At 35.4% G+C, this 20,506-nt stretch overlaps 1 protein-coding gene across 3 annotated transcripts in view; it reads left to right on the top strand.

Annotated features, from left to right (window-relative positions):
- The window catches only part of LOC145675602 (CYFIP-related Rac1 interactor B), a 294,387-nt gene that overhangs the window by 233,181 nt on the left and 40,700 nt on the right, over nt 1-20,506 (top strand). The window contains exons 1-2 of one of the 3 annotated variants that reach the window (XM_081746136.1): nt 12,896-13,047; nt 19,995-20,114. In XM_081746136.1, coding sequence (XP_081602262.1) covers nt 20,030-20,114 — 85 coding nt within the window. In that variant the 5' untranslated portion in view covers nt 12,896-13,047; nt 19,995-20,029. Of the gene's footprint in view, nt 1-12,895; nt 13,093-19,994; nt 20,115-20,506 lie in introns of those variants that run through there. The other 2 variants (XM_081746137.1, XM_081746138.1) reach the window with 2 other exon arrangements.

Below are 20,506 nucleotides of genomic sequence, written 5' to 3'. Positions count from 1 at the left end.
TCTGCTTAGATAATTTTTCTAATCACTATGTGCAGTAAGGATGTCGAACACAGATCTGTTCAGGTTCGGATCCGGATCCGGAACCGGATCCGAGCATGCACGACCCGAGTGCGAGTCCTACTAAGAACAATAAGCCCGAACGCAAGTGAGCACGAGCCCTATCAAGTATGTGAACCGGACACTGAGCGAGCCCAATGTAAATGCCCATCTTTGGTGTTTTTCCTCAAATTTCTTATTATCTTCCATTATTATTCCTTTCAGTGCAAAATAGCTTATCAATTGTATAATTAGACCGAATTTTGTTAGTTTCATATATTCATTTTAAACCGGAGATGCAAATGTATACGAGAAAACATGCGGTGCGTCGGCTTCTGTTGTGAATCCACGAAATGGTTGTGAATCGTCTAGATTTATAAACTATGAGTAGTACAATGAGTATACGAGGAAGTCATTAGTATTGCCATTTTTGTCCTTCTTCGTCCTTCTTTGTATACTTCATGCTCCCTACTTCCCAGTAGTTGGTCATACGTGCTTTACGTCTGACTTCTCGGATTTCAGATGAGCAGTTAATTCTCAAATCTTGAATAATAATAATAATAATAATAATAATAATAATAATAATAATAATAATAATAATAATAATAATAATAATAATAATAATAATAATATAATTCTAACTTGAATAGTTTTTTAAGTTCGTATTGTTCACTGATATATCATTTTGTACTCATTTGGATAATTTTGTAAATATATATATATATATATATATATATATATATATATATATATATATATATATATATATATATATATATATAATTTATTTAACTATTTAATTTTCAATAACCTATTGTACAAATCTTGAGTACGAGCAGTGTTGCCAGATTTGAATATTAAAAAGTAGCGAGGTTGTACTCCAAAAGTAGCGGATTTGAGCTATTTCTAACCCATCCATAGTATATTTGTTGGAAAAACCTGGAGTTCGAAATACATCAGATGTTTGGGTTGGCAACAGTCAGATGGTGACCGCAGTTTCGGACTATTGGCATGGTGTGTTAGAGCAAACTCCATACTACGTCAGGAGCAATAGAAATGGAATATGCAATGAACTGGATAGATGGTAATAGTCAGGGGTAAAAATGGATCTGATAATGTGGGGGGACGGTAGGTAGTGGCATTACGCTACGCCGTTCCCCCTATCTATCTTTGCCCATTGTAATTTTTTTTAGGAACTGAGGGGATGCCGTACATATATTTTCGAGGTAGGGGGACGGCGTCCACCCACGTTCCCCCGGACTTTTACTTCTGGTAATAGTATAAAATGACGCACTTTCTTATGCCCAAGGAGACGTGTGCTTAAGTCAACTTTGTGGGCTCTGATATATATACTTTACCTTATATATATATATATATATATATATATATATATATATATATATATATATATATATATATATATATACAGGGTGGGCCATTTTAATTAATCCACGGAAATATCTGAATAATGATAAAACATAGAAGAAATGTTTCAAGTACACGTTATATATTGCTAAGGGGGAAACCAATTCCGCCAAAAGTACCCCTCCCCGACCCCCCTAAATGGGGGTAACGGGGGGTAACTTTGAAATGTCAAATGGGAACATGGGTCGAGTAATACATCGTTCGAAAGGTCTTGGAAAACTAAGTAACGCTGTACCAAAAGATGTTCCATATTGTGCACCGGTTTCAAAATGGCCGCCATAATATGGTTCGGAAACTCCAGTACCCGTAGTGTGAAAACCATGGAAGGTAAATGAATGGAACAAAATTGAAATACGTAAATATCATAGGGCATATCGAACGGTGTGGTCCCTGTGATCCCAGTGGCCTCCCTAAAGGAGTCTTGGGGGCTAACTTCGAAATTTCAAATAGTAACATGGGTCGAGTGGTACCTCGTGCGATAAATCTTGCAAAATCTAACATATTGCAGGAGAAAACGATTGATGTGAAATGGCAGTGTTCTCAAAAGGCCGCCGAAACATAGTATCCGTGTCAGAGAAAAGGTTTAGTACCCGTAGTATGAAAGCGATTGGAGATAAATCAACAAAAGAAAAACTGGAGTAGCTAACTGACGTAAGGCACATCGAGAGGTGTTGTCGGGGTGACTCCAAGGGCCAACTGAAAGGTATCCGGGGCCAACCTGAAAATTTCAAATAGCAGCTTGAAGCGAGTAACATCACATTACATAGACAAATTAATATCAAACAGCTTCTGTAAGAAAATTTTCGACATGAGACACCGTTTTCAAAATGATCGTAAAGACATGGTGACTGTGTCTAAGAAAACGTCTAGTGCCCATAGTATGAATACGGTTAGACATAAATGAAAATAACGAAAATTAAATAGGAAAACCACGGAGGCGTTCCAAGGCTCGAGAATAATACAACTGAGATAAAAATATTAGAGTAAAATTGTCATAATGTATAGAGAGAAATCCAAGTCCTGCAAAATAATCTCTCCCTGCGCTCTGTATGTGAGTGGGGTGGAAAGTAAAGTGAAAGTTCAAACGAGAACTCTACTTTAATTCGTAAATTAAGGCTAACCTTTCAAATAGGTATGGTGTGGTTGAAACATTTGTTTGTAAGGATGACGCTGTAGTGACTAAAAAAAGAGAAACTTTTATGCAATGCATGCTGGTTATTCAGAAAGCATTTCGGGGATATACGTATACACCGTTTCGTCCCTCAAGCTCACAATATGATATGAATGCTAATAGTTAATCAAAATGTAACTGTGGCCATCCGCGTTAACTTAGTGCACCAATTCTCTATGCATGAAGTCTGCCTTCCAAACAGCATTGGGTAGGTCAAGCGTACGCCCGAACCGTTGTCCGGTCGGACATTGAAATTTTGAAGTTAGCCCACAAGACCCCTTCAGGGAGGCCACTGGATCACAGTGATTACATCATTCGATATGCCCTATGATATTTACGTATTTCAATTTTGTTCCATTCATTTACCTTCCATGGTTTTCATACTACGGGTACTGGAGTTTCCGAACCATATCATGGCGGCCATTTTGAAAGTGGTGCACAATATGAAACATCTTTTGGTACAGCGTTACTTAGTTTTCCAAGACCTTTCGAACGAGGTATTACTCGACCCATGTTCCCATTTGACATTTCAAAGTTACCCCCCGTTACCCCCATTTACGGGGGGCGGGGAGGGGTACTTTTGGCGGAATTGGTTTTCCCTCTTAGCAATATATAACGTGTACTTCAAAAATTTCTTCTATGTTTTATCATTTTTCAGATATTTCCGTGGATTAATTAAAATGGCCCACCCTGTATATATATATATAGGCCTACTTTACGTTTGTACGTCATCGTGTAACTATTCGGCCCAGGCATTAATTAAGACAGCAACTCGGTCAGTAATACTGCAACAGCAGAAACTCAACAAAGTCTAGTGTTGTTAGGTTTGAAGACTAAGAAGTACTAAAAAAAATTTAAAAAAAAAATTGATCTGGCACCGAACATATTAGTTTTAGTAAAGCTACTGTTAATTGTGAACAGAATATTCAACAAACAAAATTTCTATTGTATTACATAAAAGGAACTTTGAAATTTTGGTATCAAGGGCAGTTATAAAATCGCCCAATCCGATACTTGTAACCTACTCTGGCAACACAGAGTAGGAGTAGGAAAGGCCAAGTGTGAAACACACAGTAGCATCTGTAAAGTTTGCTTTAAAGCTAAATTATATAGATGGTCATTACATAAGTTAACAGTTTATTTCTAGCAATAGCTTGTGTTCCTGGCAACTCTGAATAGGAGTAGGAAAGGCCAAGTGTGAAACACATAATAGCATCTGTAAAGTTTACTTTAAAGCTAAATTATAGATGGTCATTGCATAAGTTAACAGTTTATTTCTATCAGTAACTTGTTTCCCCCTTTGCTCGTTCTTCACGCCTTTCAGGAAGGCGTTCCCAGGTTGGAAACCACTGATCTATACCATAAAACTATCTAAATTGTCCACTCTGGTTTCAGAAAGAAAAAAAAGAAAGAAAAAGAGCTTACACAGGTCGATCTTACGAAATAATAATAGCACATTTATTGTAAACAACAAATGTGGATATTTTTAACTTTAGTACCAGCGTCGTAAATTAGATTTTTCTGGGGGGGGGGGGGGGGTGGAAGCATTAATACGCGTATTTGGGCCCCTAGAAAGGTTGTTTTTCTAAATATTGGGCCCTCTCTTTCCATCTTTCTCTTAGTCTATATAAGCACTTCTTTCCATCTTACTCTTACTCTTTATGACCCCCCGGAGCCTGTGGGCCCTCACGCACGGCAAGGTCTGCGGAGCCGAGTGTTACGCCCCTGGGCCCGTTCCATACATGACAAATTAATTAAGTTGACAATATCGACAAATTTCAAAGCCATACGAATAAATATTATTTCTATTGCCCCTAATAGTAGATTAATTTTTACTGAAATGAACCCACGACTCATTTTTGTTGATTCATTTACCTTTTGTGTGCTATTTTGTTTATGTAATGTAGTGAACCTGTTTGATGCTTCATTTATAATTTCATATTCGTATCGTACATGGAGTAAGAACATTTTCCCTCAAAATAAGCCCTCCTCAAAAGGCGGGGGAACTTCCCTGGGGCCGGCAGTTGCCCCTTTCCCCTCACAAGTTACGGCCCTGTTTAGTACTTAACTATTTTGGTATCATCGAGGATTATTATACTTTTAAAATTCATCTTTACAAGAGTTTAGCTGTATCCCTGGTCTAGTGATTAGTGCGTATGCCTTTGCTCCACGTGGTCCTGGATTCGATATCCGGCAGAAAAACAAGAGGTAATTTCACTATCATTCATTCACTTATGCTAATTATCCGTCTCCTTTAGCCTAAACGGTGTAACCACGCGAAGTTAAACTCAACAATTTCATTTCATTTTGATAATAGTTCCTAACGTATTTTCTGGTGTGGAAATTGATACTGTATCTACTGGAGACACGTGTATTTTACATGAGTCTACATACACAAAGAGAAAAAATATGTATGAAAAAAGAAACTATTTTCTTAAGGGCATTGCACTACACTTTCTTCACGAATCTCAATGTCGGTCCCAATTATTGAAATGGGTAAGGCAAGAACTCTGTGAAATGAAGAAGGCGAAGGGGAGAACCCGTGAATGCAAGCATCTGCTACGTCATTCGTTACTTCGTTAAAAAAAGGAGAAAGGGAGACTGAACATTACCCTGAAATGAAACTTAGATGAGAATCTCCAGGGATATTCCCAGCAGATTTGCATGGAATGAATAGGGACTTAGTCGAGAGAAAAACAAATGAACAATGAATCCGTTTTCTTCCTGTAGTTTCTCTCTCTCTTAGTATGTGTGTCAGTGTTCGAAGTGGAGAAAAAAGCAGAGGCGGTATGTTTTATTACGATTTTGACTCGACATTTCAGCTCTAACTAGTAAATGTTGAAATGCAGTGAGGGTATGTTGCCTAAAAGATTGCATTTCTATTTACAAAATGACTGAAAACCATTTTAGAGCTTCTCAGTAGTAATGGGGGGGGGGGGGGATATGAAGAGATTTTGATTCGCCGCCAACAACTTTCTTAATTTTTTTAAAATCCCGCCTTTTTTTTTAAAAAAAAAAAAAGAGATTGTATTATATAACTTATACACGAAAATGCTCAAAAACTAATTAAGGATATTAAGAATTTTCTGTGATGAATTCCAGGTCCCCCCACTCGACTGTAGTGAATTCCAAATCCCCGGAAGGTCTGACCTCTCTGCAGACAACCTTCGAATCCACCCACACTCAAAACACAGCATTTATATGCATTAAGGCAGGAAGACACACACACACACATACATAACAAAGAAACAATTCAATATGGTACATCAAAATAAAAACTATAGGTGAACTTCTTTGAAGACGTCTCGTTTTTAAAAACAAAAGATATGGAAAAAGATGACAAAAATGTCGGTGTTGTCAACTTAGAGATTATTTCTACATAAGAAATAAAATCTTACATGCAAAGCTATTCGTCAAGTACTGTGTATAAAAATGGATTTATTAAAGATATTTAGCATCTACTCTCCAGTGACGGTATGCTTTAATCACTGAAAAACCAGAGGCGGTATGACATACCACCGCATACCGTCTCACTTCGACCACTGATGTGTGTGTGTGGAGGTGGAAGGAGTAGATGTGTGCACGCGGGCGGGAGTTGGCCAAAACAAGAATTATGAATTAGAGAAATTTCTCTCATCATGTCAATATTACAAAGGAATATATAATAGAAAAGATTTTACGTATTACAGAGACTTAACTAAGACACTTATAATGACACTTCGTTTGTCTAACGTCCTCATAAACTGCGAAATTTGTTAATCTACTCTCTACTCTAGTAAGTATTTTCTCCTAACACAAATATGAACGTGCTGATTCAATAGATTCCTGGCTTTTATTGTAATATGTGGCGTCGAAAGGCAAGACAGCTAATCAAACTGGGTCGTCAGAATTAGTGATGGGCACAAAAACAGGTTTTTCGGTTTTCTCCAAAAACCGGTTTTGGTTTTCTCTAAAAACCGGTTTCGGTTTTCTTCAAAACCAGTTATCTGTTTTCTCCAAAACCGTTCGGGTTTTTCCCCGGATCCGGTTTTCATCAAAACCGGTTGCGGTTTTTCCCAAAATTTGTTCTATTTTTGACCAGAATAGTGTTTCGATGTTCTCCGGAAACCGATTCCGTTTCCACAACAATACTTAGTGAGCTAAGGATAAGATCTTCTTACATGTCTAAACCATCGAAGTCTACTTTCTTGTACTTTTTCTGCTACTGGTCTTATCTTTTCTGCTTCTCGGATTACTTCATTCCTAATTTTGTCCTTCTACGTTACTCAACAAGTCCACTACAACATTTTTCATCTCCGACACAAGCAACTTTCTCTTGTTCGTCGTCCAATATTCCGCTCCGTATAATATGCCAAATCTCACTACTATTCGGTTACACAAGACTTCTGCGCCTTCTCTCCATTTTGTCCAACTGCTGCGAATCCTGCGGTTCACATTTTCTTCTATTCCTGTATGTTCTTGTAGTATTGATCCCAAGTACTTGAATTTCTTTGTCATCACTAGGTTTTCTTTGTCCAGTCCTCGTATTCTTGTATTTTCGAATTATATATTTGCTGAATGGGCAATGGAAATATCTTATCTTGGTTTTCTAAGCCCTTTGCTCTCCTAACTTACATATATAGAAGTATGAAACATATCTTGATGTTATTAATACTTCCAAACTACGCTATGCATAAATAAGGTAAGTTTTATACGTAGAGTAGGAGTTCCGGCGTGGCTATGTGGTTGGCATGTGCACCTTTACCGGAGGAAAACCGGATTCAATTCTGGACGGAAGCTCATGCATGCCACGTTAACCTATAGGTCCACGTCTCTTATAGCTTCCCTGCTGAAAGAGACGCCAAACTACAAAAAAAAAAAAAAAAAAAAAAAAAATCTTGTCGAATGGGTATGCCTAGTGATGGGCAGTGGGAATATTCCCGGTGGGAAGGAAAATAAAAATTGGGAATATTCCATTGTTTTTTTCCTGGCATAAATTCCCGGGAAGAAATGTATTTTCATTTCTTTACTTTATTTTCTAAATTATAAGAACTGTATCGCTAATTACTTTATTTTCATTTATTTTCATTTACTACTAGGTTTTAAATAATTTGGAGGTTAAAATATTGAAATTCGTTGACTCTACTTTATATAATATTTAATAATATGATTTTTAAATTTCCATTTTCATTTGTACTAGAAAGTAGAAAAATAGTAATTTATAAATGAAAAGCAACAAGTCAGTAGAGTAATCTAGAAATACTGTAGAGATAGAGGTTAAGTACTATCAATACACCCCGAATCATCGTAAGTAATAGACTTTGTCTGTCTACTGTCTCTGACTCAGAGCTTCTGAATAGGTACTCAGGCTTCTCTTATATGTGAATTAACGCATGCAATTTCGAGATATGGATAGGAAGAGAGGTCTAAAGATAAGTCAGTATCTTGCAAATATTGTGAACATAAATGTGTATGCGCAAATGTTGATAAAATTGTGAGACATGTGTTTTCTGGCAGTTACCCAACTTTAATTTGTTTGTAACATTTAAAAATTTAATACATTTATAATATCAGTAGCAGGGTCAAGTTTAGAAAATACACTTACGTATAAATTTAAACTATTTAGCGGTGTAAAAGTATGTAGACTTCCTATACCAAATGATTTTTAACATGTTTACTCGGGCAAAACATATTGTAAGTAAATATACATTTATTCGTATTCTCTAACTATAATAAAATAACATAATATCCTTCAGAATATACATTTTAAAGAATCCTCTGGAGACAACAGTAACAAATATATTGAGAGAATAAAAAGGAATTTTATTTTTAAATCAATATAGTGATAGAATGCAATTTTCTTTCGTTTACACATAAATACCCGGAATATTCCCATTTTTGGGAATCTTACCGGGAATTTTCCTTGGGAATATTCCCAAAAAATATTTTCCCAGAAATTTACCCATCACTAGGTATGTCATGTCTGTCTGTCGACAAATGAATGAAATGAAATGAAATTTTGAGTTTTACGTCCCACGACTATGCCGGTTAGGCTAAAGGAGACGGTGATAATGAGTAATGAATGAAATGGTGGAATGAAGAAAGTGGGAGGAAACGGGAGAACCCCGAGAAAACCCACGCACACGGTGTTTGTCCACCACAAAGTTGAACCCAAGACCCCTAGCACCAGAGGTGAACGCTCTACCACTGAGCCACCGCGGCCCCCTGTCTGTCGACAAGTATCACAGCAAAAACAAAAGAGGATATAGTGAGAAGCTTTCTTTTTCTTAAAAAAAAAGAATTGATTCAACACACCAAGAATAGATTTAATCTCTATTGTGATGTCTGTACTAAAACCGGAAGTGGTAGACATCTACTATCACTTCCTGATCCTCATAGAGCAAAACAATAAGAAATAGCGAGACGTCACAATAATGTGTTTTACCTTAAGTTTAATTTCTCAATTCAAACTGGAAGTGGCGGAAATCTACAATTTCTGGTTTAAAACACTGATCGTAACAGTAATACATGGCAAAAAATATATATACCTATATATATATGTAATAGGTATATAAAAATATATATATATAATACACATTTCTTTTGTTATGAATTCAGTACAACAAGATTAGGTTTCTTCTCAAATTTGAACCGTTAGGTTAAAATATATTGCTTTACCGAAAGAGGTGGGTTGCCATTTTTTTTTAACCAGGCTATACCTATTGATATGAATGAACTACCGCTTTCTCTTAAGACTGTTAAAAGCAGCTATGTAGATCCTTTTGAAAATAATATTTTCTACTTATTAAAGGGTAAATTCTAAGGGTCTGTGCTCGTCGATTATTAATTTACCCGCTGTATTCATGGAGGCACTTTCAAGATGGTACGACTTGATTAGTTCCGACCATAACAGCGCTCGTACCTACTACAGTATGTATGGGCAGTCAGTGAATGGTATTGAATATTATTGCTCATTGCACGCAATATCTTTCCCCCCTTTACAAGAGACATGATAAGAAGCCATTAACTAGGCGAAATATCCTCGTACCGACCTCTTACGGAGGGCAATTGTATTGTAAGGAATGCTTTGTGCACGAGAAACTTCTTTTTCTTTGCGAGACAGTAGGGATACGTAAGTGAAGAAAACAATTAACAAATCACAACTGAATATTTTCTCTGAAATCTTTTTAACAAGTAGCCTACAAGAACTCGCAGTCAATATATTGTACTGTTCTAATGTATGCTTTTGCATATTAGCATTTTGCGAACATATTAATGTTGCTCATGATTGTAATAATTAACGATCTGATTACCTACGCCATCTTTCTTTGTAATAAGAGGAATTCTTCTTCTGTTTCCTTCGAAATGAACTGGAATTATCTGATTTTACTCAGTAATGCCAACCCATGGAAAAAATTCCATTTTGTAGGATTTTTACATTTGTTTTCAGTAAGTATAAAGAGAATTTTCTTCAAAATTTGCATCATGTTATAGAAATTTTCATATATTTAATTAATCGACGCCAACAGAATTCGTTATGAGCAATGAGAACTTTGCTAATGACGCCTGGATCAACAAGATATTAGTGCTAATTGTCAAATGTTGTTATTGGAAAGTGTATGTTAATATGAAAGTGATTTATTTATACAGGAATATGTGTATTTTTTTTTTTTTTTTTTTTTTTTTTTTTACCATGAACGAAAGAAAGTAAATTACCAAATGGGAAGCAGCCAATTTCTGAAACGTCTTACATGGAATAATTGGAGAATTAATTTGTCTACTTTCATTACGTTCAGTAGAAGATTATGGCACAAAAGCGCGATGGAAATATTAAATTCTGACAACAAAATGTGTTTGTTTTCATCAACGATTTCAAGTCTCTAAGTCTCTTTTAATTAAGGAAAATATTTATTAGGAATTTAAAAGATCAGAATTTCCGAATAATTCACTCAGGTAAGTAACATATAATAGTTTTAACTTTCATATTTTAAAAATTTTGAAAATTTTATAATCAGTATAGTACGTGTAGGGATGCGCACAAGACAAGAGACAGGATTTTCCTGACAAAATTCGAGTCGAGACACGGCTCTTCTAATAGAGAAATATACATTTTTCGAGTCGAGACATCACTTTTACAGCACATTTTCGAGACGAGACAGTCATAAATTTTGTCTCCTCCGCATCCCTAAGTATGTGGGAAATTTAATAGCAAAACGGGAATTTCTGCCCTTCAAGATGGCATTTTATAAGGTTCTAGGTTGGCATCACTGATTTTTTCCCCTTCGAGTTTAATTGTATGTCTCTTGCTTTTTCAAAAGGAATTTGCATTGTACATAGTGGCCCGCCTAAAAGTATGTATACAACCCTGCATTGATCAAGTATAACATACTAGTTTATAGGTTTGTTTGTGTTGGCTGTTCCGAGCTTAAGATATAAGAAAAAAAGGCATTAAGAACAAATAATAAAGAAAGTAAGTCTAGCTGATGGCTAACAAAAAGAAATTATATAAAATGTAATGAGCTGATCAATACAATACTGTATACTTACTTTTGGGCCACCCTGTAGATATATATATATATAAACAACTTAAATATGAAGATTGAATATTAAATTTATCTTTAACGAACTTTTTTGATTTTCACGAAGTATTGGATATTTAAATAAATTTGAGGAAGAAATCAGTAAAATCATGCCAGTAAAATTCCTGTTCATTGTAAATGAATCAGGGAAATACTTCTCTATATAAAGCAATGTGCTAAAAAAAAAAAATAACAACAACAAAAGAGCATAGCCAAGAGTTAATACTGCGTACTGTTAAATTTTAATAGACAGGATTAAACTCCCCTTTCAAACACTTTTAAATCGTCATTTATTAAATTTGAATTTACTTTAATAAAATTATTTGTTTCTGTTCTGTCTATATACAGGGATGCACCCACAGGAGTCCACCGAGTTCAGACTCTCCAAAAACCTTCGTAACTCAATATATATTTATTTCTTTAACTACATTTTCTTAATAAAACTATACAGAGTGTAACATTAATGCATGACCAAAAGTGACGAGGTGATTGCGGACATCCTAATAAGTAAAAAATGTTCCTATAAACATAGTCTCGATGCCGCTTCGTTTCCGAGATACAGCGTGTTCAAATATTGAGTCTCTCCAATAGTTCACTATGGGAAAGTGAATGGAAATGTTCATAATTACAGAAATAATACAATCAAATGGAATTACGCCTGTGCAAATACATTTACACTAACATAGAGAATGAAACTAATCACAATTTGAGGTCATTGGGTTGTCAGTGTTGCTAACCTGGTATAAAATGTTATGTTTTCACATAGCATTAAACGTCCACATGTTAGCATATTATTGCTGACATCAAAACGTTCCTAAACATGGAGCAGATTCCCCTTCGTTTCAGGAAGACAAGGCGTCGAAGTGTGAAGTCAATTAATGGCTGACAATAGTGAACAACGATTCATAGAACACAAGTGTTGCATGTTTCTAGAGATAAGTAATTGAGAAAGGTATTCGATGGAGACCACAGCGTTCGGTTATACCACACATAAACTTCGGAAGACAGTGTCCCATGTTTAGGAACGTTTTGATGTCAGCAATCATATACTAACATGTGGACGTCTAGTGCTATTTTAAAACACAACACTGTGTAGCAGGTTGGCAACACTGACAACCCAATGACCAAATGTTGATTAGTTTCATTCTCTATGTTAGTGTAAATGTATTTGTACAGGCATAGTTCCCTTGATTGTATTATTCCTGCAATATTGAACATTTCCATTCACTTTCCCATAGTCAGCCATTGGAGGGGCTCGGCATTTAAACACCCTGTATCTCGAAAACGAAGAGGCATCACCTCGTCACTTTTGGCCATACATTAATGTTACACCCAGTATATGAAGCTTTATTCCTTTAGCTTTCCGCGGTAGCGTTTAAAATTTTACCGATGCGGCTTCTCTCAAAAGCTGCTAGAGTTCTTTCTTCGGCTTAGGTGGAATAGTAACCTACGACAGAATCTCGCCTCATGAATACAGGAATTTCAGTTCAATTCAGAAGATTTGATCAATAAAATTTTGAGAAATTTATGCATCCCTTGAATACAAAAGTTTCTTGAATTTTGCTACTCTTAGTTGATAGATTTGAAGTTTAATATTGGTCATTGCCGAGTTTATATGGAGTTGAACTCTTCTCTCCCGCCCCAGAAGACGCAAACGCTAAGACGATGCAACCTTCTCACTTTGTCTCTCTTTCCACTCTTAAAAATGTAGCGAAGACTGATGTTATAATTGTGCTGGCAATACTGACCGCTCAGATGTCGCCGCAGTCGTCATTAGCAACACGCGCGGACAAAAGTGAAGCGATAAGGGTGAATGGATTATTTTTCTGCAGGCAGTTTCTTGAATGAAAAGCATAGGTATTAAGTGAACTAATTCTTGATATTACTTTTACTTGTATTCACGTAAGTAATCCTCTCTTGATAATGAAGCAGGTTGAAAGATTTTGAATTGCTCTTCCTAAAGGCTGAATTCGTTCTATTGTTGACAGGTGCCCTTTAACGGTAATTTTGTACGTGACGTAAGTGGGCGTACAGTGGGTGTATAATACATCTTCAAAACTTCATGGTCACACAAATAGAATTGCAGGACTAGCTTTTCAAAGGCTATATCTTAAAACAGCAGAGTAAAAACGTAGAGCATTAATACAGAATAGTTCTAATTAGAGCTAATTGTACTTTTTCGGGGAAGTACAAGGGCAATTTGCTAAGAATATGATTGCTTTATTAATATGTTCACCTTAAATAATGGAATTTTTTTATAGTTGTGTCGTAGGTATAGTGCTCATAATGTGTAGTATGAACTAGTGTACAATATAACTATTCAAAGTACAGACTTGCCCAAAGTACCTTTGCACTCAAGGAATTGTGTGTTATGTCGTGCATTGTCAACGATGTATGGAGGTAATGGAGCAGATGGGAAATATGGGTGCCACCTTTATGAAAATGTGTTATTTCACACAGGAAGTGTGATTTGTAAGTAAGTTATGTAGGCATCAAACCTGTAACTCATATAGAAAACAGTACTTTAAAGTTAGCTCTCTTGCCATGATAATGTACTACTTAAACAACGCATACAAGATACACATTTAGTAAAATTAGTAAGATAAATATACATTATTACTTGTATATTACAAGTACCTTTATAGTGTTGACAGTGATTCGAGTTTAACGGAGACATGATGAAGTGAAGTGCTATGTGAAGGCGGTGTACAAACATATAGAAGGGTTGCAAAGCTTTGCCACGCGCAAGACATGTTTTCATGCCATATCTTCCACTATCTTCGTTTATGTGTATACCAGGGTGGAAAAAAATCATGATTTTTTTTAAAAAAAATCATTTTTGTTGATTTTTTTGATTTAAATCGATTTTTTTGATTTAAATCAAATCTTTCTCCTCGTAAATTATAAGTCGTGAACTGAAGAGAAAGCATTAGGAATTACTATTAAATGCTAATTATGCCATTTAAGTGAAAGTATAAGGGTTGAATTTTGAATTAATTCCCAATTGTTAACCTATATCAATCACAATGTTTCTTAAGCCTTTTAAATTATGTTTTTTTTTTTAAAGGTAAATTATAAACTTTCAGTCAAGCAGCTACATCATCATCCCTATTTATCCTAGGATCATGATTCATACCTCATTCTCTTCAGAATAGAATAGCCTTTTAAACGGTAATATTCACATTTCCTTATCATGACCTTGAAGTGGGAAATTTTGAAAGAAAATGGGATTTTTCTGATTTTTTTTTTCAAATTTTGATTCCCTCTGGACTCCCTTGTGTTAACGGACATATCTCAAAATCAACTGGGAAATACTAAGGGGTGTACTAAATGTGTGTATAAAATTTCAAGCTATCTTGAATAGTCAGGGCGGGGAAAATATTTAACAATGCGCTAAGAACATCCCCACAATACCCCAGATAACCCGCAATATAAAAATTTCCTCAGACATAAAAATTTGTACATTATTCTCTTCAGAATAAAAAAGATTTTCAATCGTACCATTCAAATGTCTCCATCGTGTATCTGGGGCGGAAAAATCACACAAAAAAGGAATTTTCTGTTAAAAATATCCTTTTTTTTTACTTTTTACCCCTCTGGACCAACCCCCTGTTTTACGGTAGAGATCTGAAACACTGAAAAATGCTAAGGGGTGCATTGAATAAATGTGCAAATTTTCAATTTTCTAGGCGCAAAAGTAAGCCCGCGAAAAATAATATCCCCCAAATACCCTAGATTCATGTATAAAACAGGATCTCAGTTAACAGTTTCCTGAAACATCCCTATTTATCCTCGGATCATGGTTCGTTCATCATTGTCTTCAGAATAGAACAGCCTTTCAAACGATACAGAACAGCCTTTCAAACGATACAATTCATATGTCTCCATCTGAATCGCGAAAAAAGCTGTTTTGTTAAAAATGTCTTTTTTTTTACATTTTCCTCTCTGGACCCCCCCCCCCTTCCTGTTTTCACGCAGAGATCTGAAAACATCTGAAAAATACTAAGGGGTGCACTGAACGAGTGTGCAAAATGTCAGTCTTTTGAATGCAAAATGTAATCTCGCCAAAAAATAAGAATAATAGGCATAACAAAAAAATATCTTTTTAAATTTATGATGTCATCACACACTATGTCTCGACGCAGAAAGGTGTGAAAGCATATGTAAAATGTTCTACAATGCCTCCAGTCTTGAAAAAGAAAAAACGAAGTAAAAAGGTTTATTGGAACTTTTTTAATCGAATAATGAAGATTCGATTTTTAATAGAATAAAAATAGATAATATAATTTAAAAGGTTAAACATTAAGGAAAAAGTACAGCAACGTTTATCAAAATGACACTTTTTCACAAAAGTTACTGATATTTGGTAGGGGCATATTTTTAAAAAATTGGAACTAGCTTGAGGCACGGAATACATAAATTTCGCCTAAAATTTTAAATCTTAAAAAAAAAAAAAAAATCGGAGAAGGAAATAGGACCCCTCTAAATACGCCATATTATCTGGGAACAAACTAGCAGACGCGCACACGAAAAAATTTTCGTCTTAAATATCGATGGTGATTTCCCCGTTGGAATAGTTAACGATTTAAAAACCCAAACCCATTGTTACGAGGAGAAAAAAGAAGGATTGCTCCATTACGCGTTCAAAACGGGATTTTCCCTAATCATCCTGTGCATGACACTTGTTTTCATACTATGCTGTCCATAATGTACATTTGAGTCTCATTGTATTATGATTATTAACTTCCGTAACCGAAATAACACAACAGAAACGGGATTTTAATTATTTTCACTTTAAATTATTTTATTTGAAAATTTGATTTAAATCAACGATTTTTATTTAAAAAATCAAGCGATTTAAATCTTGATTTAAATCGTGATTTAAATCAGACTGATTTAAATCAATCCACCCTGGTGTATACACATCGTCGCTGACGCGCCTGTCCGGTACGAACGCGGTATGGCGCGACCATTCCCTGCTGCTTTCCTTCTGTGACTAGATACGGGTCTTGCTTTTTCTCTGGCCAACTAGCACAAGTTAGTTTATGTTTTATGGACTATAGTTGTTATGCCGTAAATTCACACGCTGTATTTATATTCATCCGTTTAAAGTCATTCTGCACCCATTAATGCATCTCCTTCCTTAAGAAACGCTTTCTAAGGCAGTGCTTTGCAACAGAGTTGATCACCATTTAGATGGAACATCAGTTTGCCGATATATTATCAATCTGTCCGCAGTTATTTGCTCATGCGCCAAGAAAATAATATACTAGGACATTATTTAAAGTAAAATAATTTTATCAAGTGGTACCCATATTCCCTGTCTGCACGGGGATAGTAATACAGTTTTGCTATTTCATTCAGATAATGGATTTATCGGGAATCAGTTTTACAGAGTTAATTACGTCAAGGTGAGTTAGTAAATTTAGTAAGGTAAGGTAGCTGTACGGGTCATTGTTTGAAAGTGTACACATAAAATCTATGATAAACTTTACACGGTGCAACTATGAATCAGCTAGTAGGCCTAGGACTGCTTTAAAAGGGTAGAGTCGGATTGTCTTAGGGTTAGGGTGGTTTGGACGCATTTTGTTTAAATTAATCGAGTGTAATTTCTCGTGGTTCCATAAGCATACCAATTGGAGCGGACATTATAAAGCACACCCAAACTCTGTTAACTCATAAGAAAGAATTTTTGTTTAACGTCCCAAGATTATGCTGCGAGGCTGGGAAAAAACGGGAACCATGCAGACGGTGTTCGTTCATCACGTAGGCCACTTGGTAAGAGCTGTGTTCTAACAAGGACCATACACATCAGAGGTGAGCGCTCTACTACTTAGGCATCGGGGTCCCAGAGAAGAATTATGTTTACCGATCGTATTTATGGAAACGGAGAATATGTAAGTCATCTGTTTAAAAAAAAAAAAAAAAAAGGTACGTTAGTTTTCATGTTCATTATTATGCAATTCTATTCCAAGTAGTGACCCTGAACACAAGTTGGATTTCGTACTTGTTTTCGGAAAGGTTCTAAAACATAGGTTCCCCTTTATGAAACTAATGAAATATACGTACCTTATTTTGGGTTCCTTTTTGATCCTTATTCTTTTCTTCCAGTTTTTGGATTTCCTTATCATTGAAATGTATATTACCGAAACTAAGAACACTGAACTTAAATCTTTGAACACTCCACTACCGGTACCATGTTTGTTTACTTAACTATACAAGACATATGAAAGTCTGTTATTTTATACGTAAAATAATAATGTTTTAATTAATTATAATTTTAGTTAAATGGAGTTTTTTGTTATTTCTTTGATTTTACGTGCATAAATTTTATTTTAGTTTGCTTTATATTTTATCCAAAATTCCATTCAGTTTCGTATTCGGAGTCGATGTCGAATTGTTCATTGTCGGTAGACGTGGTATGTGATTGTATTGTGTGAATCTGTCGAAGTATTTATATATGGCAATATATTGCTTTAAAACTCGTGTGTTTTGTGTACCTTTTACAGTTTCTTTTAGTGTTCTGTTTCTTTATTCATGTTTTGGTTTTATGGGTTTACTAAAATGTTTCTGTGGCATACAGTGTGGTGTTCTTTGAAACTCATTTGTTCGCAATGGATATATTGTTTCGCATTGTCTAATATTTTTGATTTTTAAAGAAAAAAAAAAGAAGCAATTTGGGTAAATTACGACAAAATAAATTATTCGAAGTTATTAGTTAACCAAAGTTCCACTTACATTCAAGGATTTCTTCAATAACACAGTCTAAAATAATGACGTTTGGGGTGTGTGGGGAGGCTCTGCCCCACACTGTTATTTTATAGTGTAGATTATTGGATGAAATCCTTTTATAGAAGTAGTATTTTGGTTAGTTAATAGTTTAATTTGTCGTAATTCACCTAACTTTGCTTCTGGGTTGTGGACCTGGAGGAACACCAGTGTTCTAGAACCTTCCCGAATATTAAGTCATCTGTGAAACGTAGAAACAACATTATAAAGTGGTTCATGTTCATTACTGTGCAATTCTAATGCAAACTGTCTTCTAGTAACCCCGAGCACAGTTTGGGTTTCGTACTTGTTTTCTTTCATATGCATACCAACCGTCGCGCCTGCAATAACATAAATACTATTTCAATCTTACCTGTGTTGTGGTCGCGGGGTAGAAACAATGCTACTTTACTACTGTGTGATGTATATCTCGTATCTAGAGTTTAGAATCCTTGTTCAGATCAGTTATGTATTATGTTGTACCATATGTTGTGTGTACCTCATTCAAAAGTGTGTGGTTTACATCCTCTTGATAGCATACTTAGTAAAAGTGAACAGTAGACGTGGGAATAATAGTTTTTATGGCATAGTAGCTAAACCTGTGCTCTCTACACATCGCATCATTCACATATGAGCATGAATCTCCTTGTCATTCCTCACAACATTTGTACATATCCCTTTACAGACACAAGTGAAAGACCTCTTGATACAAAATTGGCAAGGGTAATTTTTTCCAATTATTTTTTCAGTATCTCGCACCGTTTCCAAGATTTGACCTTACTTCCGGTTGGAATTTCTAATTCACGTGTGATCAGTGTTTTCTTTCTTCTTGCATGCAGTATGTAATAAGCAAATACATTACACACACAATAAATTATAATGTCAGTTATATATGGTGTTCATTGAGCAAAATACTCCAAACAATAAAGATTCTTAGATTGGAGAAATGGTTAACCTTCGTTTTTTTTTTTTTCATTATCATTTGGCTTGAAACAAACCCCTGAGAGGTGTACTAGCGTCATATACAAGTGTGTGATGGTGGAATGTATAACGCGTAGGATATGTTTTACTTTTTTAAAATTTCAACAGTTCCTGTGTATCCCTTAAAAATGTAATAAAGAAATAACGGTTTTTTAAAAAAAATATTCAACTAAAAGTGAACAATCTACAGAAAATCTCCAATCGATCTCTGAAAACGACATCGTTCTAGAGTCTGTAGTTTCCGAGAACTCACTGTCGAAAGGATTGACCACAAACATATAAACTTTTCTAGTATTTTAATATATAAATAGCTGAACCTGTGCTGTCTACTCAGCGCATCGTTCTGTTATGACCATGAATCTTCTTCCCACTGTACATGTCTCCTTACTCACACAAGTAAAGGATAGGAGACTCACAAGTGAATTGCTATCTATAGATGTTGGAGTGTGTTTGTTGCAAATTTGTAGAAGTAACACGATATTAAGTGAAAATATTTTTTCTAATAAATCCATATCCGTCCGAGTACGCCTCATTGCATCTCTTGAGGCATTTGAAGTTGCCAGCATGCAATAGGTTTTGTCATTCAGTTAAGCAAAGCGCCTACAATGTCCGTCAACCCGCCATACGTAACTTCTCTACTGGTTGCCTAACACCGTAGTTTCGGCCTGCAACAATCTTAGTCTTATGGGCTCAAAACTGTCCCTAAAATGTGTAATAGAACAATAACGACACGGTTTTTGAAATTTTGAATGAGAACTGGACAATCTACACAAAATTTGGAATCGACAGTGAACACGGTACGTTTCTAGCACTTGTGGTTTTCGAGATCTCATTGTCGAAAGATTGCGGACAAACATATGAACCTAGAAATTGCAGAGAAACATAAGTTTGTAGGCATATTTTGAATTTGTGTGATGTTTATGGGCAGTTGCCAGGAAATTATCACTGTAGAAGGCATCTATGTGTGATTGTCTTTTGGTCTGCATTAAATGTAGTTGTGATATATTTGCAGTGATTTGGATACTAACGTAATGGTTTCTCTTTTTATCTTACAGGTTGGATAATGAATCTGTAGAACTGCCTTCTGATCATGGGCAAGTTGCTTAGCCTTCTGTCCCGAGATGATTCTAATTGTTGTTCGCCACAAAAATACGATGTCTTCCTGGACTTCGAAAGTAAGTAATGAACTGGTATAAGTATATATTATTGTGCATAGTTACTTTTGATTCTTTCTTATATTTCGTCCTCTGTTACTCGTGATGACTTATCACATTCCTTTTTTGGTCTTAATGCAGATCAAACAGTTTTAATTTTTGAACATTTAAGATTAAAGGGCAGCAGCTTTCTTGTCTGCGTTAATCTTAACAGTCTGTGATCGCATCTGCCACGTAAAGGACCAAGGGCAGGGGTAAATTTGCTCGCGCTGGTTTTATGTAGCTTTTAGAGTATTTTTGTTCCATTTGAGTTAACGTTTTTAACTAAATTTCAAAAGAGACAGTTTTCAAGGAATTGTGCTGTTTATTTGTAAAAAGACAGGCTACATACTGTGCGTAAAATTGCTAATATA

The sequence above is a fragment of the Thermobia domestica genome, chromosome 18 (assembly GCF_964235325.1).
Source record: "Thermobia domestica chromosome 18, izTheDome1.hap1.1, whole genome shotgun sequence".
NCBI classification, from domain to species: domain Eukaryota; kingdom Metazoa; phylum Arthropoda; class Insecta; order Zygentoma; family Lepismatidae; genus Thermobia; species Thermobia domestica.
Note: the sequence above shows the minus strand (reverse complement) of the source record. Positions and strands in the feature narration are given on the sequence as shown.